The 25,509-nt window shown below is 45.6% G+C and overlaps 2 protein-coding genes across 5 annotated transcripts; one reads left to right on the top strand and one right to left on the bottom strand.

The window, feature by feature from the left end:
* The first annotated feature begins 11,934 nt into the window (after positions 1-11,934).
* On the top strand, positions 11,935-16,072 carry LOC117852873 (phosphatidylinositol 4-kinase gamma 5). The gene is made up of 2 exons (XM_034735160.2): positions 11,935-12,226; positions 13,439-16,072. The coding sequence occupies exon 2, from the start codon at positions 13,684-13,686 to the stop codon at positions 15,658-15,660; it is 1,977 nt and encodes a 658-aa protein (XP_034591051.1). The 5' UTR covers positions 11,935-12,226; positions 13,439-13,683; the 3' UTR covers positions 15,661-16,072.
* A 1,099-nt stretch (positions 16,073-17,171) lies between these two features.
* On the bottom strand, positions 17,172-21,939 carry LOC117853103 (calcium/calmodulin-regulated receptor-like kinase 2). Of its 4 annotated transcripts, none has more exons than XM_034735470.2 (8): positions 21,538-21,939; positions 20,789-21,456; positions 20,352-20,505; positions 19,301-19,427; positions 19,032-19,117; positions 18,889-18,960; positions 18,423-18,626; positions 17,172-17,644 (listed from the first exon to the last, which is right to left on the bottom strand). In XM_034735470.2, exons 2-8 carry the CDS (start codon positions 21,136-21,138, stop codon positions 17,327-17,329), a joined length of 1,311 nt encoding a protein of 436 aa, XP_034591361.1. In that variant the 5' UTR covers positions 21,139-21,456; positions 21,538-21,939; the 3' UTR covers positions 17,172-17,326. The 4 variants fall into 4 exon arrangements, with proteins under 4 accessions (XP_034591361.1, XP_034591359.1, XP_034591358.1 ...); XM_034735468.2 differs by having other exon boundaries at positions 20,789-21,367; XM_034735467.2 differs by having other exon boundaries at positions 20,789-21,335.
* Between the last annotated feature and the right edge of the window lie 3,570 nt (positions 21,940-25,509).

Raw genomic sequence — 25,509 nt, 5'->3', positions numbered from 1 at the left:
TAGAACTAGCAAATCTATGCATTCTTCTAACTCAGCACTCAGGAGAGTAGGAGATGCATCATAATTAAAAAAATCACAGCATATGCCCATATTTACTGCACAAATGGATAGATATGATGAACATCATCCTCTGTTCCTTTGCGCTTTTACTGTTGGCATGGTCACACACACAGAGAGAGCTGCCAGCTGGTGGGATCATCAAGTGGGACGTGGTCGAAAAACCAAGCACATCCTGCCTCGTCCCTGCACTTTTTGCTGACGGATAATTGTGCCAGCGACCACTGACACCTCAGCCAGCATCGTCTCCATCAGCTGTTAATTGCCGCCTCAACCGCCACGACAGCAAATTGCAACCACACATCTCTTCCCAATCTCTGTTCAGTGAACAGAGAGAAAGAAATGAAGCGGCTGGTCCCCTGGTTGCTGGCTGTGGCGAGGCTGACGGCTCCGAATGGGCCAAACAGGGGAGTCCCTGTCGGAGGGGCAGCCATACGATCTCACCAAACACGGAAACACCCACCGAGTTTCAGAAATCTGCAGTCTCCCTAGCATCGTCGTCACCATATTGGGAAACAATGCCCACGAGTGTGTGTATTATTGTGGGTTTTGAGTTGAGATGGAAATAAAAGAATAATACATATATTACAATTGTGGCAGCTATTTTTAACGTACTAATATTGCATCTAAAACATTAATATTGGATCTAAAACATACATTTACGCTCACGGACTATCCTCGCACAACTTAATTATTCTAAGAAATGTACGATAAAATAATTACTGAGCAAATAGAATTCTTGATATAAACAAATATCCATCGCAATTACCTAAATAGAATAATACGGATACGGTGATATCCTTATTTGACAACCTCTTATGTGAGGATGGTACCTGCAGATAGTGACGGAGCAAAGGGGCTATTGCCCCCCCCCCCCTCCATCTCTTTGATCTCTTTAGAACATCTACACACTATCCACAATACGTTTAACTTTTACCATTTGATCACGGAGGTAGCTCTATATCTGGAGGATTCGAAACATTGCCAAGCATTAATTAATGTCTTAAATGTGTCCAACTAGCCTATTTAGCTAGAGAAAAAATATAATATCTCGATGGATGACTCAATTGAGAGCCTATTTGCTCACTTCGACTTTGCTAAGTCTCCCTTGTCAGAGTGCTACACCATCCTTCTCTTCCTATGCAAGCGTCGCCACCGCCTTTCCCAAGGCATACAAACTTGGCCACTTCCCACCCAGCACCACACCTATAGGTGTCCCTCCAACTTCGCGGTGTGTGACCATCCTCCTCTCCATCACACCGGCCACCGTCTTCGGCTCTTTATTGAAAAAATAAAAGCTAGCGAGCTGACCTTGCTGTTTAGGACACCATGCGGCATGCCGCACTTGTGATGTGTGTGCTGCAGGCCAAGTTAAAGGAGATGAACTTCCCCAGAGCTTATCTCCTGTGTAGTTGCACTTGTACGAAAATGGGAGCTTTGCTTGTCTGAAGGAAATCTCGGGGCCTTGCAGTTTCAAGGAGCCTCGTCAGCGTGCACGTGACAGCTATTTTCAATGTACTAATATTAGTGGATCTAGAACATTTCCGTTCTAGGGCTATCCTCACACGACTTATTAAAAAGAAATGTACAATAAAATAATTGTTGGACAAATAGAATCTTGATATAAAGAAATATCCATCTCAATTATCTAAATAAACCGGTACGATTATGGTGATATAATACCTTACTTGATAGTCCTTCGTATGAGATGGTACCTACAGATAGTGACGTAGCAAAAGGGGCCATTGTCCCCTCCCCCTCCATCTCTTTGATCTCTTTTCAACGTCTGGAAACTATCCACATATACCGAACTGTAACGCCTATAAAAATTACGAATTTAAATCACCCGTTAAAAATGCATTCCAAAATTTTCCGACCGATGAGCCCCGACAAATCTTTTCCTTCCCGTCGGATTCGCCGTTCCGGCCCCGACGTCGTCAACCCTCATTTTCCGTTCCCCGTATTTTTCGCCGCGTGCCCGTCAAGTCCATCATGCGTGCCGTCAAATCCCGCAATTTCCGCCGTCTCCCTCTTTTCCCTTCTCCCTCCTTTTCCCCTCCCTTTCTTCCTTCTTTTTCCTTTTCTTTTCCTTCTTCCTTCTCTTTCTTCCTCCTTCCTCTCTCTCTCCTTTCTTTTCCCTGCCTCCTTCTTTTCCCTCTAGCGCCAGGCGCTTGGCTCCTGCCCTGCACGCGCGCCCGCGCCGGGCCACCCGCCCTGCCGCGCCGCGCCGCGCCCCCCGCGCTCGCGCCTTGGCGCCTAGCGCTTGGCCGAGCGCGTCGCGTCGCCGGTCGCCGCCCCTGTGCCCTCGTCGACCGCGCCGCCACGCCGTCCACGAGCTTCTTCATCCCGGCACGCCACCGGCCAAAGGTCCGGCCACCATCATTACCCCGGTCTCCGCCCGCCCTTGCGCCGCCTATAAGGGGGGGGGGGGGGCGAGCCCCTGCCGCCTCCCCACACCCCCGGCACCGCCTCCCTGCTCGCTCTCTCTTCCCCGTCACCACACGCCACTGCCGGTAACCCGCCACCGCCACCTCCTGGACCAATGCCGGCGCCCCCTTCCCCACCATTAGCCGGCCAAGGTGAGGGCCAAAATGGCCCCCCCACACTCTCCTCTCCCTCCCCCACCACTTGGCCTCGCCGCCGGCGAGCTAGGCCGGCCGGCCCGCCGCCGGCCATCCCCCTCCCCATGTCTTGTTGTGGCCCAAGGAAGAAGAAAGGGATAAAATCCCTCCCCTCACGATCTAACCCTCTAGTTTCCCTTATTCGCAAACAAGCCCTTCCACCATTTCAGAAATAATTACAAATAGGTCCCTGGTTCTCGTGGTTTAGTCCTAAACCTTGTTTTAAAGCCCCTAACACCCCTTTAACCCATCATTTCATGCGCCAAACCTCCTCCAATCGATCCCAAATTTTACCACAGCCTCCTCTCATATATTTCCGCCGAGGCATATCCAAATTTCATGAAAATACCCCTCCTACCTATTTTCCGTTCACATTTCCTGTTCAGAGCTCAACGGGTAAAATCTTATTTCCTTTTTATTTATTGTGTGCTCGTTTGTGTGTGCTGTAGATCGCGGAGTATCCGAGGAGGAGTTCGACCGCGAGCCCGAGCCCGAGGATCAGTACCGCGAGCAGGAGCTCCTGGAGGGCTTTGAGAACGGCAAGTCCAACCTTATCCTTTGATGCATATTTACTACCTAGTTTTTCAAACACAACCTATAGGCCTGTTTTATAAAATGCATATAGTTTTATCGCAAGACATGGTTGGATAGCCACCCCTTGATTGTTGTGATTATTCCTTGTCGTCCCATATTTATCTCTAAATATGAGTTGCTCTGTTTAGACGATAAATACTGCTAGAAAGCTTAGGAACTCGTTACTCTCAAATCAATCATGACTACACCTGTTTATTTAGAAAATAAATGTGTGAGTGTGTTCCACTGAGGAGATGGGTTTTCGAGTGTAAAGAGAAGTGGTGCATGGATGAGATGGATGGGCGTTTCTTGTGTGAAATGCCGGATTGATGAGCTCGTACCTTAGTGGTTGAGTAAGGTTGGGAGATATCCATCTTGTCATGGTTAAGGACCGAGTTGATGTGTCATCTTACCTAATTCAACCATTGTGCAACCACTTGATCGTTGTATGGGCAACGGCTTAGCATAAACCCCACTAGCTAAGCTGCTAGGCTTCAGGTGTGTTGGTGAGCAACGAGAGCCCATGGAAAAGGATTAAGCTCTTGGTGACTTAGGTCCCGATTTCGACCTCGTGGATGGGTTGATAACCCCTTGGGTGCTTCCGTGTTGACTAGTCAGTTTTGGCTAAGGTGGGTTATGGCTTTGTTAGGATCCGCACCGTCACTAAGGTGATCGTGTCGCGGTACCCTACTTGTGGGAAAAGTATACAACCTCTGCAGAGTTAAAACCTATCCGGGTAGCCATGTCCACGGCATTGGACGAGTTACAGCTTGGTCACATAACTAGCTTTTGGGGATGGTTGGTTTCTTCGGTGTGTGTTGGATTTTGGAAGTGTCCGGCAGTTGTGCCGTGCGCTACGGCGAATGGGGAGTCCGGTAGCGATAAAACTTGGATCCTTTTTGTAGGATCAACCCCACTTAATGTTTCGATTGCTGAATAAAATACTTTGTGAAAACTCTTGAAAAATGAACCCTTGCATGAGTTGAAAATCTAGCTTTATTGCAAATGAACCATAACCTTATCCTTGTTGTATGCTATGCATATTCTTGCTGTATCCCCCTCCGTGGATGGGGTTGGACTTGTTGAGTACTTTTGTACTCACCCCTGTTTTGTTGCTTCAGAGGAGGATTCGGACTACGTCGCCGAGGACTTCGAGTAGGTGGTTGCGTCTGCACCCAATGCTGCCTGCGGTGTTGGCTCTTTTGCAGGATGCTTCCGCTGACGCATAGTTCCGATTGCAGCCCAGAGTCCGACTGGACTGCAACTTGGATTTGTATTGTTATCGCTTTAGTTTTACTTTGGGTGTGGCTTGCCCGCCCGCTCCTTCGGGAGCTGTACGGTTTCTGAACTATCTGTTGAATAAATGTGTTATCAACCTTCTAGGACTGATAATTGGATCACATTTAGTCTGTACTTATGTGAGGATGCTTCACAAACCATTGCCAAGCATCAGTTAATGCCTTAAGTGTATCCAACTAGCTATTTAGCTAGAGAAAAATATAATATCTTGATGGATGACTTGATCGAGTGCCTATTGCCCTCTTCAAACTTTGCCAAATCTCCCTTGTCCGAGTACTGCACCATCCTCCTCTACCCGCGAAAGTGCCACCACCACCTTTCCCAAGGCACCCATGCCTCGCTACCTCCCACCCTGCGCCGCACCTACAGGCGTCTCTCCAATTTTAATGGTATATGGCTATCCTCCTCTCCATTGCGCCAGCCATCGTCTTCCGCTCCCTCCCAATACTGAGAGAGGAGAGGGGTGTTGCTTGGTTTTAAATTTGCTAACTTTTGTGTATGTTTATAAATTTGACGACCAAACATGAGATGAAAATATATGTTAGTGTTGGACAAGGAGCTATTTGAAGCAGAGGAATTTTCCACCAAACAGACCCCAGAAGAGCTACTTGGTCCGCCCTATTATACAATCAATAATCAGCCACGTTAGTACTTCTTTATGGCGCGTAACTTTGCTCTACATTGAAGCATATTGTCAACTGATCATCGGTACAGCAAATGAACGACGGCAATGCCGCTTAGAAAAGAAAGCCGCTTCATCAGAAAGAAGAAAGAAAGAACGACAGCCATGGCAATCACCCTCAGTCTGAGCAGCTGGAAACAAAAGCGAGACTCCATCCAGCCGGAGGTTCCATGCTCCTTCCGACAGGTTGCGCTATTAGCCCGCCCGTGTGTGCGTCGCCGTCGCCGTTCGATCCCCGCTGCCGCTCCGCCGTGTGGCACGTCATTTTCTCGCGTGCGCTTTTTCGCATCTATCTCCATTGTCGCTTTTTTGGCTCAAGCAATGGCGACACGGCAACTGAGCTCAAATTCGTGTGGCGCTGTCGCTGTGAGTTGCAGGCACGGCATAGTGGAATTGACAGCGCTCCAGGATGGAAACTAGTGAAGTGAGAACACAAAGAATCTGAGCGAGAGTGATCACGCGTTGCAAATACTTTGGTGTACTTTAATTGCATGCGTGCTTGATGCAGAGTCGTACGGAGAGTATATGATGGCGGTAGGTTTTGCAATGCAATGCAAGGTATTTTCTCTTATAGTATTCTATTATAAGTAGCACAGATGATTATGACCCAAATTCAAAACTCTTGTGAGAGTAACTTATTGCGTTATATTATTTGATTTCTTCGCGCTTAGATATAAAGTTTGGGGGAAAAAATACAGTCGGCACTTTTACATTACTATAGAAAATAATTTGGAGAAGCAGGCCCACCTTCTAAAACCTTACACATCCTAGTGATATGTATTAGGACCACCTCACTCACATGAGTCCCACTTTGAAAAGTACTTTTGAATGGAACATTGTGAATCTTATCATACGTGGATCCCACTTTAAAACAACTCCTTTTTTCGGTACGCAACAAGGGATATCCATAGCATACAGACACTCCAGCATAGCAAAGGTAATTGAAAGGACACTACAAACAAAACTGAAACTAACATGTAGTGATTCAAGGCACGAAAGGAGCATAAAGACGAAACTGACAAACAGAAAAAGCTAACTTTTCTACATTTCACTACAAGTTCACACAGAATGTCCATTATGCATGTTAGACAAACGCTAGTAAAGTAGTTTCTCTTACACCATTCAAATGAGTAACAAAAGATGATATATGCTCTAAATTCAAAGTACCCTTGACAAAAATTTATTGAGTTAGATTGTTTGATTTCTATGCACTTATATCTAAATTTTGGCAAAAGAACAACATCTAAATTTTTATGTTCTAAATTTTTTACATTATTATAGAAAATTGTGGGGGTGAAGCAGGGTAGGAGTACATTTACGTGAAAAGAGCTATGGATGAATAGGCCCACCTACTAAAAACTTACACATCCTAGAGATATGCATTAAGATACATAATTCCATGTGAGTCACTTTAAAGTATCTTTTGCGTCAGACATGGAGAATCCCTTAAGTTACATCATTTTACGTGAACCCCACTTTAAAACAACTTTCAACATAGAACAAGGGATATCTATAGCATGCGTACACTCTAGCAAAAGACAGAAAAGGTAATTAATAAAAAGACATTACAAACAAAACTGAAGCTAACATGTAGTGATTCACGGAAAGAAAAGGAGCACAAGACTAAACAAACAAACAGAAAAAGCTAACTTTTCCCATTCAACAATAAACTCACAAGGTATGTTCATCATCACACCATGTACATTTGCACTCACACTTGCTACTGTGAACCAAAAGAGAAAACACCTCGGATAACCACATCATGAGCCTCATCTCTTATCCCTTGACAAGAAACTGGCATGGTAGACATGCTTGACGTGGAGCACCGGTGTAAAGTTCCTATGTGCAGGGAACCTGGTTTTCTTGGGGACCAACACTACGGCCCTAATCTTGCACGCATTCTCCAGTAGCCTGTCACGATGAGCACAACCATGCGATGCATTGATGCAAGACAAAAAGGACAATGCAAAATAGGGATATGAAGCTTCTTGCTATGCCAGTGTCACGAGAACAAGATGTACTTCCGTGTTAAGCGAAGTAAAGGAGCCATAGCTAACTGAATTTAGTGCATATCTAGTGAAAATGTATGTATCTTTACACATAATATTTAGGTAGATATACATATCATGACTGTACTTAATAGAGACAAACTAAACTTGACTTGGACATGTCACTGTACCTTTCTCTCCCTTTATCTACGCAAAGCTCCAATATACCAAAACAACTTCACATAAAACTAAAGAAAAAGCAAGTCTAGCTTTTATTTGGAAGAGCTTGTGGCCTAATTTTAGATCAACCCCCCAAAAAATGCTAAATTAGTACATTGATCCTACCTTTCATGAAGAGAACTTTAGAAATTATATCTTTATAGTAAGGTCCTTGGACATTTCTAAAATATTAACTCAAGATCAAGAATGTAGGAGCACATCAAATTGTGTTGAGGAAATGCACCAATACTAGAATTGGACCATGACTGAAACAATATATGGTAGCTCGACCAATAATGTAGTTACCACCTAGAAGATCTGCACCTTCTCCGTTCCTTCATTTTTCAATTTGTATTAGGGGTTGAGTAGGAGGATGATCCTAGTTCTATGTCTTGGACTGTCATGTCATGGGTAAATAGTGCTACTCCAATGTGCCTGCCAAACCGAGCCACTAGAGGAGAGAGGGAAAACAAATATGTTCAATTTTGCAGAGAATAATGTCATCAAAATATTAATTTGTTTGTAACTCTTTTTGTTCTTACTAAAGCAAAACGAGGAAAAAAATAGGATCCACTAGTATTATTTTACACTAGGATGATGCTCTTCCATGTAGTAGATGAGAGCAGAAAAAGAAATAGAAGAGAGGGAGAACAAAATATGGTTACACTGGACTAGGTTCACTCACCGGTGATGCATCTCACTCAAGCTATCTACATCATCAGGCAAGATTGACAAAATCACAAACCTATTCCCTTCCTACGGGCACATCCCTTCCCTCTAGATGTTGGAATGGCAAAAATATATCGATGAGCTCACAATTGGTGATCATACATTGATCTATATGGTGGTCGAAGGAAAATGAGCGGATGAGCTCCTCAGCATCACTGAGGTCCCATGTGCTAACAAAAGGCCACATGTAGGGCAAGAAAAGGGCATATGCTATGGTTTGTTAGGTGGGTGAGTGTGATAGATAGTGTCTAGAAGTGAAGAATGGGAGAGTAGCCCATGTTAGGTATGGAGAATAAGGGTGTCATGGCCGTATACAAAGGCGTGGAGGAGCAAAGAGGATAAGAATATCACAAGCAGTGGACCACTAAATCAGTCGGGGGGTGGGGGATGGGGTGTGGCTATCGTGTTAGATTTTGTTTGTTATTTCCTTGAAGGTGGTAGGATACAATTTATTATTGGATCCACCAAACTTTCATCAATGTAACTTTTTCCCTATGATTCAAAAATAGTCTTGGGGATCGTAGTGAAGTAGCCCTTCATATAGGTAAACCTAGATAGACAAGTTTTCTCTATGAATTAGTTATATGCCCCTTTGTGAAAGGTTCATTGGACATTTAGTTCATGAAATACTCAACAATTATGGTTTTCTTTGCTATAAGAAATGTTAGTTGACTTACATATGAATTTATGAGGAAGCGTCGTGATAGTTGCATACAAACATCCTACCTAGTATGCTGATTTGAACCTTGTTACAACACAATCTATAAAAAACTTTTCATTTTTCTTATATGTACTATAATAGGCACCGTGCCCTTCTTCAACCCATTATGAATGATTTCGTCTATATCCCGCTATTACTCAAAACAGAAAGGGCATACTTTGTTTTTCTTATAGCATTGCCAAGCAATGGTACTAGAGAAATTGATGAAGCCATCACAAAATTTGAGGGAAAAACTCAATTTGGTGTAGTAAACATTGCATTAAACATAAAAGTTCATTTGAAATACAGTTGGTGGATCAAACTTGAAAGGGCCTTATGGTAGATTTTTAATTGAAAGGGCTCCTTCAATTTATGCCAACATTCCATTTGTGTAGCCATGGTAGAAGGAAATTTATCCCTATTATTTTTCATGAGAATATCATTTCATGCTTTTTTGCGATGTCATCACAAATAGAATGGAACAATAGTAAGCTCATAGTGTGTATCCAATGAGGATATACAAGGAACATGTGTTCTAATATTCGCAAATTTCACGATAGGATACGCAAATTAAATGAAACAACACTCACCCTCATATAGCGACAAGTCAATGGAGAGCTTGAGGCAAACTAATGTTAGGTTTTATGGTTCTGTGTGCCATTTAACCAAGTGCTAGCTAGACGGTCCAAATCACAAGTGAATGATAGCTAGGGGCCAAGGAGGTACATGGGCTAACTAGTATACCTATCCAAAACTATTGGTAGACTATATTTCAAAATGAGCCTACAATCAGATCTAGTTTGATCCCAACCTATAACCTTTGAAATTGAGCCCAACTTAAAGCCTAACATGTATATCTAAGTAACATTTGCTTTAAATAGCACATCGGGTAAGTAGTGGATGGCGGCCCAGAAAAAGAGGGTGGGCAATAGGCATCGGGATTATTTTAGGTTTGAAATGGGCCTATGACCTACTCCATCCAATCCTAATCCGACAAAACCGTTAAGCCCAAGTATCATCAAACAGCCCACATGTGACAAACCGGAGATTGGACCAATCAATAGAAGGCCTAAATCCCGAATGAGCACTATTGATGTTAGAAACTCTAGAGAGAACACATGGATGGAAATTTAAACCCGAAGACAATTTAAAGAAATTAAGTGATGCACTCAAACAAGAGGTAAGAGATAATTACAAAATGTTCATCTATGAAAGTTTGGGGGATACAAAACAGGATTTTCATGGGGGAACGAAACATATAGACCAAAAGTTACCTATGGTGGCATAACTACAACCTTGATTGATACTTTGAATGAGATCTAGGGATTGGAGTGATCAAATGAGGAAGATGTATTCTCAACAGGGATGCAACAAACCACAATGAGTAGACCATGAATTGTGGAGGGAGGAGGGATGGTTGATCAAGTGGACAAACTAGGCTTTCCTTGGTCTTTGGAGTAGGGCACAATGTGTATGTAGAGGATTTCTATATGTATGGTGGTTGTTTTATACATTATGGCTGATTGTATAACATTTAGTCAAGATGCTAAAACGAGCCTACCTAGTTAGTATGACTAGAGTGGTAGTGGTGACATAGAAGATACACTCAAAGCAATGCTAATGTACAAAATAAAACTACCAAATAGGCTAGCCAAAGTGTGGGTAGAGGATATCACCTAGAGGGAGTAAGTGAGATATGTGGCCAAAGTTGGGGAATGCATATCGCCAAGAGGGAGTAAGGGAGATGGTTTCTATGGATAAGAGCCCTAGGAGCAATGCCGTCCTAGAAGCTATCGATGGATATAGTACATAGGGTATCCTTTCTATCATATGCCCAACTAATGTTTCTACGTATAGACTATAGTTACTATGAAACTAAGGTAATGCCTACTGGGCAAATGTGAATGCAAACATAAAGACACTAGAGCAAGAAACAATACAATGGAACATGCTAGCATTTGGTTCCTCTTGTAAAGAAAATGGAAATTGCTTGGCGCCGAAGGCCATCTCTCTTTGGCGGTGATAGGCTCAATGGTAATAGTGGCAAGCATAGTATAGTCAACGCAACCATCATGTAGTGGTACATCTCCGCAGCTAAGGTCAATGAGTTGTGAGTGCCACTCTCAAGGAATCCACAACATGGTAACCTATCATGCTCGCAACAAAAAGCATTCACCAATCATCCAAAAGCTAAGCTCTTGTCAACAACGCCATACCCTACCTAGGAGGAAAATTCTAGTGATGCGTAGATAGCAAAATATTCAGGTAATTGCGTCCTATCCGTTTCCCATCTTCTAGAAAATGGTTCCTCTTCATGGTACCCTCACCTCAATGTAATGCCTTTCTTCTAACTGTATCGTATGTAAGAAGGGATTATAGCAAGAAGAATATTAAGAGAAAGTAAGATGATGCCTTGAAATCAAAAGGTGCCAAGGTGTGAGCGGTGTCGGTTTCCTATATGAACCCGTCACATAGGAGCTGTGAAATCAAAACGTGCCCAAGCGTGGGCAGTGTCAGCTTCCTAAGGGCCCGTTACATGGCAGCTAATTGTAGCGTACGTGGAGCTGTGGAATCAAAACGTGCCCAAGCGTGGGCAGTGTCGGCTTCCTAAGGGCCCGTTACATGGCAGCTAATTGTAGCGTACGTAAAACAAACAACATGTAACGCAAACTTGTACACGCACCAAGCGATTGTGTTCCAAAACTGCCAAACAAAACAATTATAATTGACAATTTCCATTACAAGGGAGTGAGCAAAATAAGGTCCTCTAGGGGCTTGCCCTCTTATATTTCTATATATATATATAAATAAATAAAATAAGGTCCTTTATGCAAATCACCCGTTCCTTCTTAGAAGTCCAAGTTTTTTTTTCTTCAAATACTAGAAATATACTCTATAGTTATTGGCAACCTAATTCAAGGAAAAGAGAGGGTGTCAAGCGCAAAAAGGAAAATTGCAGAGAAGCCTGTTGCCTGGACCAATCCCCTCACGCACAACTCGCGTCTCTCTCTCTCTAACCATGGTTATGCTAACCCCGCCTCCTTAACCCCCTCTATTAATCCATCCCTCACCCCCTACTTGAGGCACCACCCCTGCGCACGAACACACAGCACGGACGCCAAGAACGATTGAAGAAGCGTGAGTGGGAGTTGGGAGGCAGAGCCGGCCAGTGGGGGGCGCCGGGAGGTGGGGGTGTGCTGCCAGCGACCGAGAGTTGGTGGTGCTGCGCCGGCCGCCGGGCAGGGACGGGTGGTGGTGCCTTCTCGGTGTGCGGCAGCGGAGGCGGCACCGGCGCAGTGCCAGATCTGCGACTCCGCCGGCGGCAGGCCACCATTCCCGAGGCTCCGCATTGGATCAGGTACGGCTGGGGGCTTCTCCTCCCCGATTTTCCTGGGGTCCTCCGTTCGAGCTGGTGTTCATTTCACTAATTCTGCCGGCTCTGTTTATTATTTATCCGTTTTTGCCTCATCTGTTTGGCCGGGAGAGCAAAGGGTGGCATGTTTAGCAGGAAAGACCTGTGGTTTCTTGCACATAGATGCGCACAGCTCCATTTCTAGTAGCTTCCAGAACGATGGTTTCTTTTGCTATGCCGCTGCGCTAAGCTCTCAGCTTGGCTGCCTTATTCCTCACCTCAGCATGGTGAATCGATGGTAGCGGACATGTTGGTGTTAATATTCTACTTCTCTTGAGTCTTGACGTCATAGCGTTAGGCATTTGCTTCTTCATCTGCTTCTAGCAGCTGCGGATCTGTGTCGATAAAACTGCGGAGCAGAATTTGTGCCTGTGCATCTACCGGAGAGTGTAGATTCGGCTACGATGTTCCTGTAGTAAAAGGGCCACCTTTGACAAGTGCTTAAAGTTTTGACTAACCCCTCCGAGATGAGATGAGGTGGCAGATGCATTCAGCTACTAGGGCGAACTGAGAAGTGGGTTTTGAGGTTCCTTATTTCAGTTGCCGCGTGGAATTTTAGTGGCATGGCTGGATCTCATCGGTTGACAAAGGTTTGGGGTAAGCAAACACAGATGCTTGTTGAGCGGCTGCGGCTGCAGCTGTGCTGTGCAGCACAGCCGTTCGGGCTCACAAATAGCAGCAGCTGGCACTCAGGCCAGAGCACCTGTAGCTGCTGCTACGGCTGCTGCATGGAAGAGTGATGGGGGGACAGCTCGAATCTGAAATTAAATGATAAAACTGCAAAAGATGCACCTATCTTCAACTAACATATCATAGTTTCAACATGTACATTAAAAAAACAACCTAATGGTCAACAATTATATGGAAAGTGGTAGTCCACTCCTTGCGTGCGCCAACTTTTCCTTAACAAACATGGATGCTTACTTTAGCCATGTGAAATGTTGGGGTTTCTTGATTGCGTGACTGCCTGAGTGTACCATGAGGAAACTTCCTTATCTTCTATTTCATGCTTCATTTGGAGCAGGAATGATGCTATAGTGGTTTTTAAGTTATGAGTGAGGAGATCATACTTGTCTTGTTTTGATACTTGTTAGTTGTTAGTTTCTTCTGACTTGGGAATACGATGATAACCTCCTCTTATTCTGTCTGTTCTCACAGGATCTGGCAATCAACAAGCAACCTTGTCCAGTTTCATCAGTTACGGCCCCCTGCTGTCTTCACCTTCCTTGTTTGTTGTTGCTTTCTGGTGCCGTCATTGCCTGATGATCACTGCTGGTGACGTCTCTCTCGCACTCGTCTGCTGAAGTTGACGAGCGCAGAAGAAAACAAGAGAGAAGCAAGAAAGCCTGCATTGTGGCAGCTCCCCCAGTTCATTGGCCTCAATTCCTCTGTAGGTGTCCGCTATGTCTCGCAACTTGGAGAGCCCAGTGCAGACCCAGATGGCAGTTTCAGCCTTGGACCGAGCTCTTAGCAGTGAGTACCCCACCAAGAGTAGAAGCGAAGCCAGGGTAGGAAGATGGAAACGTCTCTTTGTCCAAACGGACACTGGTTGTGTCCTGGATGTTCAACTGGATCGTGGTGACAATGTGCACACTGTCAAAAGAAGGATGCAGGTGGCCCTTAATTTTCCCACCGAGGAGAGTTCTCTGGTATTAGGTGATCGTGTCCTAAAAAATGATCTCAGCACCATCAGAAATGATTCCCCATTGCTTCTCACCAAGAATTCCATGCATCGAAGCTCCTCCACACCATGCATGTCTCCTACGGGCAATGATCTCCAGCAGCAAAGAGATAAGGGTCGTTCAATTGAACTGCTAGTATGCCCAAGCCGTTGCTCTCGAACAAGGCTGCTTGTGAAGGATGTTGCTAAGGCTATAAGAAAAGGTGTGGATCCAGTACCTGTCAGTGGCGGGCTTGGTGGTGCCTACTATTTCAGGAACAGCAAAGGTCAGAATGCTGCAATTGTGAAGCCAAATGATGAGGAGCCATTTGCTCCCAACAACCCAAAAGGTTTTGTAGGGAAATCCCTTGGGCAGCCAGGCCTCAAAAGATCAGTTAGAGTTGGTGAGACTTGTATTAGAGAAGTTGCTGCCTACCTTCTGGACTATGATAACTCTGCTAATGTCCCTCCGACGGTTCTCGTTAGGATTTCTCATCCTGCGTTTCATATAAATGAAGGAGTCAACTGTGCTAACAAGAATGTTGTTGAGGGTGGTACTCAAGCTGTTAGCAAGATTGCATCATTTCAGCAGTTTATTCCTCATGATTTTGATGCCAGTGATTATGGCACCTCAAGCTTTCCTGTTTCTGCTGTCCATAGGATTGCTATTCTTGACATCAGGATCTTCAACACTGACAGACATGCTGGAAATCTGCTGGTAAGGAAGCAGACTGGAGCAGGAAAATTTGGGAATCTGACTGAGCTTATTCCTATTGATCATGGTCTCTGCCTTCCGGAGTGTTTGGAGGATCCTTATTTTGAATGGATCCACTGGCCTCAGGCATCAGTCCCATTCTCTGAGGATGAGCTCGAGTACATAGAAAATCTTGATCCAGTGAAAGATGCTGACATGCTTCGCATGGAATTGCCTATGATCCATGAAGCATGCCTGAGGGTACTAATACTCTCAACCATATTTCTGAAAGAAGCCACAGCATTTGGTCTGTGCCTTGCAGAGATTGGGGAGATGATGAGCAGGGAATTTACTGGAATGGAAGATCAGCCAAGTGAGCTAGAGTTTATCTGTATGGAGGCAAGGAGGCTAGCAACAGAACAAGATGACAATTCCTCAGAACATGACTCTGGTGACGAGGATTTAACTCAATTTGAACTCGACAGTGAAGATCATGAAATACCAAAAGAACCATCTGCCCATCAGTTTGACATTAAGCGGGGAAACTCCAGAAACCAACTGTCTAAATTGGATGAGGGTGATGATGATGAAGAAGAAGAAGAAGAGGAGGAGGAGGAGGAAGATGACATTGAGGAGGTAGAAAGCGATGCAGGAAAGTTAGCTTGCCCTAAGCCTGTTAATAAGTGGCTGGCTAACATTTCGAAGCTGTCAACCTCACTGAAGGGTGTCAGTCTAACAGACAAAACCCAGCGTCAACTGTCTGCTGGTCCTAAGGTTGTGGATTCTGTGAAAACTTCAAAGAGCAACAGCAACAACAATGGCTCTCAACTTTGTAACTGGGGGAGTGCAAATGATATGCTCCCGGCAAGTGTGAGCTTCGTCAAGCTGGCTGACATGGGACCCGAGATGTGGGGGCTGTTCCTCGAGAAGTTCCGGGAGCTGCTGCCTGAGGCATTCCGCTCACGCAAGTGCAGCGTGACAGCGCAAAGGGCAAAGCAGAGACTGGGCACTTCTTGCCAGTTTTGAGTTAGCGCAGGACTAGGGAGGTGAGCACCTGTTCAGCTGCTGCTGTTTGCTGTGGCTTTCTTGCAGGTGTTAAGCTATGCCGTTCTAGAATAAAGCCATCCTTCACGGGATTGCGATAGGGCTTGAGGGATTGAGCGCCTGATCCAGAGGTCCATGTCGTGATGATGGCCTTGCTCTGTACATAGTTTTCTTTTTCTTTTCATTTTCTAGCTAGGCTTCTACCTTCTAGACATGAGTTGCTTGAAGGAAGTTGGGATGCAATGTCTGCCCCAGTTCTTGGCCGCCCAACTCTTCCGCTCATGATATGCATTCAAAAGTTCCATTCAAATAAACATTAAGCAGAAAGTTTCTGATGTGGTAATTAAACATTGTGACAGACCTCAGATGAATCTTAAAGCTCAATTTACAATCATTTTGTTGTTTTGTAGTTGATATGCTAAGGGGGTGTTTGGATCCCCAGGCTAAATTTTAGCCCCTGTCACATCGAATGTTTGGACACTAATTAGGAGTATTAAACATAGACTAATTACAAAACCAATTTCACAATCCCTAGGCTAAATTGCGAGACGAATCTATTAAACCTAATTAGTCCATGATTTGACAATATGGTGCTACAGTAAACATTTGCTAATGATGGATTAATTAGGCTTAACAGATTCGTCTCGCGATTTAGCCTAGGGGTTCTGCAATTAGTTTTATAATTAGCTCATGTTTAGTCCTCCTAATTAGCATCCGAATATCCGATGTGACACGGACTAAACTTTAGCTTTAGGATCCAAACACCCCCTAAGTATCAGTCTGGTACCTTATCCTTAAGGGTGGCAGTTAGCTCTAGCTTGCTCCTCTGCTGTTGTTGCTACCGGAGTATTGATTTTCTCGTTCGCATGGGCATGGTAAAAATTTTTAGTGACTTTTAGTTGTACTGCATCTGTGAAATTAAAGGCATGCTACAGTTTAATGCCCTCAGTCTATCTTGCAGTCTTTAGGTGTGAAATCAATTCTCTCATATGTTGTACGACCAGAATAAATGCGACAGAAGTCCAGAAACTTGTTGGGAAAACACAGCTGAAACTTTGTGGCTGCAGTGTTTGTACCCCAAGGTGTTTTCGTCATGGACTCATGGAATGTGTGTGTTTCTATCCATTTCCAGCTGTTGCTTTTGTTGCTGCAGTGTTTGTATTCCAAGGTACTTTTGCTATTGCACAACTATGACACCAGAAAATTAAGAAAGAAGAATGTCCAAAGAATAACGGCGACTGATGGAAATAAAATTCGCAGTTGATTTTTTTTTCAGTGTTTTAAAACATCCTGGATTCTTTCAGCGGTGTTTCTTGAAGCTCATGGAACTTACGATGGTTCTATAAGTTAAACAAAATTTTCCTTGTTGATTTACCGTAAATCTGTAATATGGATGCCATTGTCTTGCCAAATGCTACAACTACTACTGCTGATTATTTAAAACGATTTCAAATCTAAGGTCAGTCAGAACTCCAATTAACGGGACCTCTCACTGCATCCAAGAGATCTTCAAGGACCTCAACTACTTGATGCTTTCATCAAACAGCTACAGCTTCCTCGAACCAAGTTCAACCCTTTTTACATTTTGATTTACTTTTTGATCAAGTTAAAATCTAACTCTACAAGGAACCTACATACTAGAACAAGCTCATGCCCTTATCGGCGTCAGTTCTTTCATGCTGGTAATGTCGCTCAGCTCGACATGCTGGTACTCTATCCTCCTCAGGACTGTCCTGGTCTCGCTCCTTGGCAAAGTCAGAGCATCATGCTTTGTCAGCTGGCGCTGCCTGAGCCTTGAGATGGCCTGCGTGACCTCTGATATCCAAGGGCGCTTCCTCGGACTCTTGTTAACGCATCGGTAGGCAACATCAGCAAGCATCCTAACCTCTTCAGGGATGTTCCCTACTAGGAGGTCCTTGTCCAGTATCTCATCCCAATCAACCCTTCCCTCCCCTCCAAGTGCTGCCTGAAAGGATCCATGCATCATATAAATACTCCACAGCACGACCGATGACACTTGTGCTCACAGACTGCTTTCACAAGGCATCTTCATCTTACAGCAATGTAGTAAGGGGCTGTTTGGATCTTTAGTCCTGACTAAAATTTATATCACATCGAATATTCAGAGGCTAATTAGGAGGACTAAACATGAGCTAATTATAAAACTAATTACACAGATGCAGGCTAATTCACGAGACGAATCTATTAAGCCTAATTAATCCATCATTAGCACATGTTTACTGTAGCATCATATTGTCAAATCATGGATTAATTAGGCTTAATAGATTTGTCTCGCAAATTAGTTTCCATCTGTGCAATTGGTTTTGTAATTAGCCTATGTTTAATACTCCTAATTAGTATCTAAACATTCGATGTGACTGGAATTTTAGGAGGTGCTAAAGAAACAAACACAAACACAAGTAGTAAGAAGTTGTACTAAACAACAATGTTTGTGACTGAGGTTCAGAACAATGTTTGCTACCCAACATGATGCTTCACAGGGTAATGAAGGACTAAAATGAACTATAGTATTATACATAGCTCATGCAAAACTTATGTCTTAGTTAGTGCACTGGTCTGATGTGCATGACTTAAAAGTGGAGTTGTGAGTTGTGACCGGGCAGAACTAGTCTAATATAAAACATGTGACCAACCTCCTAACTTTGAGTGATAATACCTATTGAATAAGTGGAAAACAGGCTTTCTAATTCTGATGGACTTTCAGTAACGTTAAAATGACTTACCAGATTAATGTAATCCATTAGACCTTGTTGTGGATTTATGGCTGTTATCAGTTCAAAAAGTATAATGCCAAAACTATACACGTCACTCTTCTTTGTCAACTTATTTGTGGACATGTAGTCAGGATCCATATATCCATAGGTGCCCTTGAGACCCGATTTCCTTCCATCATAAACTTCCTCCTTTGATAGACCAAAGTCTGCAACCTGCACCCACCCGGAAAAGGTAAATTAGAATATATGAGCATAGTTTCAGGCTAAGTATTTTGTCTTGTGATTTTAATCTTGCTTTTAGTTGCATATATCCAGGTTGAGTTGAATCATTCAACTTTATACTAATCAGGAGTAGTATTGGTTCAGTTAAAACAACTGACAGGATGATACTTAAAAGTGCATATGGAGCAGTTGAATGATCAATACTTCAAAGTGACAAGATAATACTTAAAAACTACATCATAAATTGTCAAACCTTGGCCCTCATTGAATGGTCCAAAAGTATATTATCAGACTTTAAGTCTCTGTGAATAACAGGTGGAACAGCCTGCACACATGAAACATAGATCAGATAACTTACTGAACACACACTTCAATAGTCATGAACAGTTAGTGTACCCCTTCATGCAGATACTCAATCCCATGAGAAATATCGTGAGCAATTTGCAGCCTTTCTTGCCAGCTCAAACTCCGTTTATTGTCACCTGAATGGCATTATGTCAAAGTAATTAGGAACAAGTCTTTCAAATGACAAAACAATTGTTTGTTCGCTACGTAGTGCACTGAAATACTATATGCTCTGTGTAAAACTAATATGCAAATCATTTTTGTAATGTTTCCTCATTTCATGCTTCCTTTTACAAAATTAGAGAAATTGTCTCCCTTACCATACAAAAGTCTTGCCAAACTCCCATTGCTCATGTACTCGTAAATCAGAATGCGCTGACCTTTTTCGACGCAATATCCGACCAAATTAACAAGGTTCCTATGATGCAACCTGCTAAGCAATGCTACCTGCAAATAATTAAAATGTAGTCACGATTGCACTTTGATCAGGTCATTAGAGTCAAATGTCCACAGCACTACTTCACATAGATTAAAGGTACTTGCTTTAGGCTTTACCCACAGCATGTTTCTTTTTTTTTCTTTCCTTTCCTTTTGAGGCAAAGGATGCTTCAATTTTTTGAGGCAAAGCGTGTTCCATCATTCAAGAACATAATTACTTTGTGACAACAAGTGGATGTATCTGAGAAAAAAGTAACCCTGAAATTAGCTAATCATAGGGATGGGACTGAACAGGGGATGTTTGGATACGAGGTGCTAAACTTTAGCAGGATCACATCGGATGTTCGGATGCTAATTAGGAGGACTATACATGAGCTAATTACAAAATTAATTGCACAGATGGAGTCTAATTCACGAGATGAATCTATTAAGGCTAATTAATCCATCATTAGCAAATGGTTACTGTAGTCACATTGTCAAATCATGGACTAATTAGGCTTAATAGATTCGTCTCGCGAATTAAACTCCATCTGTGCAAAGTTTTGTAATTAGACTATATTTAATATACGTAATTAGTATCAAACATCCAATGTGACACGAAGTTTAGCGGGGGTATCCAAACGCTAGGAGGCCCTTCTTTTTCAATGCATTTGCACTTGTCTCTAGACACATGGTACTTATTCTTTTTAGGTGAATGTGCTCATTTCTCATCAGCTTTTTGACTCCATAATATGTCACCAGAGTGCAATGGCGGTGTTTTGTCGATTGGAGCATCATTGAGGACACAGCATGACAACAAACAAGCCAATTTCCAGGATAGTTGTTCCTCAAAACAAAGTGCATAAGTCTTACCACATCCATCACACCAACCAAAGTTGATAATTTTCTTAGAACAAAAAACAAAAAATGAAACCCCGGAAAATATTAACATACCTCAGTCTGGAACTCTCTTTCCCCTTGCCTTGAATCACTCGCAAGAACCTTTACAGCTACCACTTCACCGGTGGCCATTACAGCCTTGTACACAGGACCAAACGATCCTTGCCCCAGAATTGTGGTAAAGTTGCTGGTAGCCTTCTGCAGATCCCTGAGCAGCAACCACCAGCAACGTGATGGAACAATTCAGAAATGATTATTTTGATCATATGCAAGTGGCTACTCTATTCAGTGACAACCTAACAGACCCATCTGACTTGCAGTAATTTTTCGCAGGGATTTCACGGGGAACATTGCAAGTGGCTACTCTATTCAGTGACAGCCTTAACTGAAGATTTGATTCTGGAACATGCCCATGTTCGAAACAGGCGTAAAACTGCCAAAAAGAACATGAACAACTGAACACGAAGATTAAAGAGTAAGAATTGCCATACTTGTAATGATATTTTGGGATCCCGGAAACGGTCAGCTGCGGCGGCTCCCTGCCGTTGTGGCCGGCGCCGCCTCTCCAGGCCCAGAACGCGGCGCGCTTGGCCGTCGGCGGGTGGCCCCAGTCGGCGACGCTCTCGGAGACCACCGAGACGGAGACGCTGGAGTCGAGGCTGGCGCAGCGGGAGCCGTCGGCCCGCAGCGTCGCCGAGGGCGACTCCAGGGACCGCGTCCGGGCCGCGACGCTGGCCCGCCGGCGGTACAGCCAGATGGCCAGGAGCACGCACGCCGCCGCGAGCGCCGCGGCAGCGACGCCGGCGGCGACCCCGATGAGCACCTTATCCCTACCGTCCATCCCGGCGGCGCGCCTCCCGGTGCCTCCCCGGCGAGGCAACGAACATGCCGTGCGAGGCAACGCTAGGGAGCACGAACCGCGCGCCTCTCGGTGCCGGGTCCTAGCTTCCTCCTGCTCCTGCCATGGGAGCGGCACCAGAAGAAACGCGTCAAGAAGCCATCTTCCACCGAAACATCCCGCTGGCAGGCGGCGGCAGCCTGGCACAACGCGGCAAAGGTTGAAACGGCCCCTGCGCGGCGACGTCACGCGGTAAGACGCAATTTCGGCGCTAGAGAACTTCGCGGCGCCATGGGGGCAAGATGCAATTTTGCAGAGCAACTTAGCCGTAAAACAGCGAAATTCAGTTGGGCATGAACAGAGGCATCTAAAACTTGGCAGCAAAGCGTTGCACCACCATACCTTGATGCCGAGAATTCCGGTCGCCGGAGTTAACCCCAGTGCCTTGCTTCAAAGAACTGGGAGCAGAGAACGGATCGAGGAGACGACCGAGAGGAAATCCTGTCTCTCCCTCTCTCTCCTCGAGTCCTCCTCTGTTGCTTTCTCCTCTGCGTGGTGGAGTAGGGTCGTAGGGAGGGGAGGAGGATGGGTTCAGAGCAGAGTGGCGCGTGGAAAAGGGCAGCGTCCCCTGTCCCGAAGTCGACGCAGTCCACGCGAACGCAAGCACGCAACTAGTATCTGGCTTGAAAACAACTGGTGCAGATATCCATGGCGGGGCTCGCTCGCAAGACTGGGAGAGGAGAAATGATATCTGTCGTCGACCTCGCCTGTTCCTCCTCGTCATCTGTTTGTTTTCGGGCTTTTTGTTTAGATTCTGACGAAGCTACATGGGTCTTGAATTCTCGATTGCGAGACGGGAGCAGTTGGTGGCCGTGTTTGTTGAGATTTGAGGTGAGACCCTGTCAATTGTCATGTGCACACGGGTCATGGTCGTGCAGGTACATTACATCCATCGATTTGATACTCATGCTGTGCCCTCCCGGATAAAAGCCTAGCCATATTTGCCTTTGTAAAATGGTTTATTTTCTGATAAATGCCTATGTAAAATGGTTTGAACAAGCACTTGCTGGCCTTTCTAATGTGAAGCGTTTTTTCCGAACGAAAGGTCACCAAATTGTGCCTATTTCATTGATAGAGAAGAAGAGTACAACCGGCTAGCCAGAAAGAAATAAAAGAGTTATTCTCGCTATACAAGAGACGCTGGGCCCCAAGCTGCTGCCTCGCTTTTGATTTTGGCCATCAATCCCGACGCTGACGTTTCTGGCTATCTAAAAACTCTTGCGTTTCGCTCGTTCTAGACCTCCCAAATTACTAGTATTGTTAAGGTCCGAATCGCTTTACGGGAGACATGGGCGCTCGAAGTGATCTTATCCCACCACTGAAGCATGTCTTCACTGGGCCTCCAAAATTGAGGGTGTAGAGTAGGTTGTGCCGTCCAGGATGCTACGAGGCTCCATAATCTTCTTGTATATCGACATTCTGCTAGAAGGTGGAGAGCCGCCTCAAGAGCATTCTAGCATAAAGGGCAGGAAAGGTTGTGTGCCCATCCTCGACGTTGCAGCCTGTCCGATGTCCACACTCGGTTTTGAGTTACCAGCCATGCAAAGAATTTGCATTTAGACGGCGCCCATGATTTCCAAATCAATTAGTTTTGGCGCTTTGGCACATCCAAGGTGTTGCAATTTGTAGGCCGATGCCGCCGTGTACTCTCCGGTTGCTGTGAGTTTCCATCTGATTTGATCTTCCTGGTTCGGTTGTAGCTGAATGTCACCGAGCATTTCCCAGAGTGTGAAGTACTCGTGGAGGTGTGTTAGTGTGAGCCCTTCTACCCTCCCTATGTCTCGTATCCAAGTGTTTCAATGTAGCCCGCTACTACTATTCTGTTTTTCGGCCGGCAGATCTTGAAGAGAGTTGGTGCTATGTCCTTGGGTTTAACATCCCTAAAATTCACCAAATTAAATCACTCGCTAAAAATGATTTTCAAAATTTTTTCTCCGGTTAAGCTCCCAAATCTCGTTTTCCCCGCGATTCCACCGTCTCAGCACCAAAGCCGACCACCGTCCAATCGTTTTCTTTTCTTCTCCACACTTCGCGCCATGTTGCCGGCCCGACCGCTTCCGCAATACCTGCCATCCCCCTCCCTCTCTCTTTAACTCTTCACACAATTTAATCTTTCCCTTTTTACTCCAATCCTTTTTCCTTTTTACCTCATCTCCTTTTTCTCCTTTTCCTTTTCTTCCCATTCTTTTTCTCTCTTCCTTCTCCTTCCCCTTCCTCCTTTTTTTCCCCTCATCCTTTTCCCTAGCCGCGCACGCCTGCCTCCCCGCGCGCCTGCCCGGCCCCCCTCGCACTCCTGTTGCGCTCGTGTGCTCGCTACCAGGCGATGCTAGAACTCCGCGCCCACCTCGGCCCCCACCGCGCCCGCGTCAGAACGACGCGTCCGCCCCAGCCCCGCACCCGCACCGCACGCCAGCAGCCCCGCGCTCGCACCCGGTCCCGCACCCTGCGCCCCGCATCACTCGTCACGCCCCGCTCTAGCCCCACCGCGCCCTGCGCCCGCGCCGCTCGCCGCCCTTGGCCTCGCATGCCACCGCATGCCCACACGTCGTGCCTGGCCCCTACCGTAGTGTAACGTCCATAAAATTCACCAAATTAAATCACTCGCTAAAAATCATTTTCAAAACTTTTTCAATGCTTGAGCTCCCAAATCCTGTCTTCCCGACAATTTTGCCATCCCGGCACCCAAGGCCGACGACCGTCCAATCTTTTTCTTTTCCTCTCCGCGCATCGCGCCACGTTACAAACCCGACCACTTCCGCAATCTCCGCCATCTCCCTCTCTCTCTCTTTGCCTCATCCCCTTTTTCTTCTTCCTCTCTTTTCATTTTTCCTTTCTTCTTTCCTCTTTCCCTCTCTCTTCCTTCTTCTTATTCCCCTTCCTCCTTTCTCTTCCTCTCCCCTAGATGCGCACACCACTGGACTCCCCTACGGTGCCCCCCCCTCGTGCCGCGCCACACGCCCCGTCCTGCGCCAGCGCGTGGCGCACCGCGCTCAGCCCCGCCCTCTATCGCCCCCGCGCCAGTGCGCTGTGCACCGCACGCTGGCGTCCCGCCCTGCTTGCCGCGCCCGCATGGCCCCTGCCCCGCACCGCCCGCCGCCTCAGGCCATGGCGCGCCACACGCCGCCCCACGCCCGCGTGCTGTCTCAGCCCCTACCGCCGTGCCAGTGCCGCCTCCTGTGCACCGCCTGTCGCCCCCTCCCCTCCGGCCTATAAAAGGCCCTCCACTCCACCACCGCACCCCGACCATTGCTCTCTCCCGCCACCTCCCTTCCCTCCTCCCCTGAAGCGTCGTCGCCACCGTCGCCCAACTGCCACCTCCCGTCGTCCGCCGCTGCGACGCTTTCTCCCACGCCCCTTGGCCCAAGGTGAGGAGGGGAATGGATTCCCCTCACTCCCCTCCCCCCTTTCCCCTCTCCCCGGCTGCGCGCAACCCCCGCCGCGCCAGCAAGCGCCGCCGCCGGCCGGCCGCCCAGGCCCGACCCCTCCCTTGCTCCCTCTCTGTTTTAGATAGAGGAGGGACCCTTTTTCACAAAACCCCCTCCCCTTTTTCCTCTTTACACCGAGACCCCCCTTCTTTTTCCTTTTCACCAAGAGCCCCTCCCTCTCCAAAGAATTCTCGCAATAAGGTCCCTGGACCCTTTAAAACCAGCCCCTAAGCACCTTCTCGCCGATATTTTATGCGCCAAATTTCCTCCTATGAACCCAAATTCGACCACAACATTCTTAAACATATTCCCGCTGAGTCATATACCATTTCCCTGAAAATACTCTTCCTTCCTTTATATACACTTCTCTCTCTCTCTCTCCCCGAGCTCAACGGGTAAAACTCTATTTTCCTTTATTTATTGTGTGCTCGCTCGTGTGTGCCTTAGATCGCGGAGTGACCGAGGAGGAGGAGCCCGAAGAGGAGCTTGGAGGCCAGTACCACGAGCCAGAGCCCGAGGACCCGTACCACGAGCACAAACTCCCGGAAGGCTTTGAGGACGGCAAGTCCAATCTCACCCTTGATGCATATTTATCCTAGTTTTTCAAACACAACCTATTGGCTAACTTTATAAATTGCATATTATTTTATTGCTGAAACCCGGTTGGATAGCCACCCCTTGATTGTTATGATTATTCCTTGACGTCCTAGAATTATCTCTAAATATGATATGCTCTGTTTGTATGATAATTACTGTTTGAATGCTTAGGACCTTGTTACTCATTTTATTACAATTCAATTATGACTACAATGTATTTTATCAAAGAATAAAGGTGTGAGTGATTTAAAAGAGGTAAATGGGTTTCGGGAAGTAAAAGGAAGAAAATGCT

The sequence above is a fragment of the Setaria viridis genome, chromosome 4, assembly GCF_005286985.2.
Source record: "Setaria viridis chromosome 4, Setaria_viridis_v4.0, whole genome shotgun sequence".
NCBI classification, from domain to species: domain Eukaryota; kingdom Viridiplantae; phylum Streptophyta; class Magnoliopsida; order Poales; family Poaceae; genus Setaria; species Setaria viridis.
Note: the sequence above shows the minus strand (reverse complement) of the source record. Positions and strands in the feature narration are given on the sequence as shown.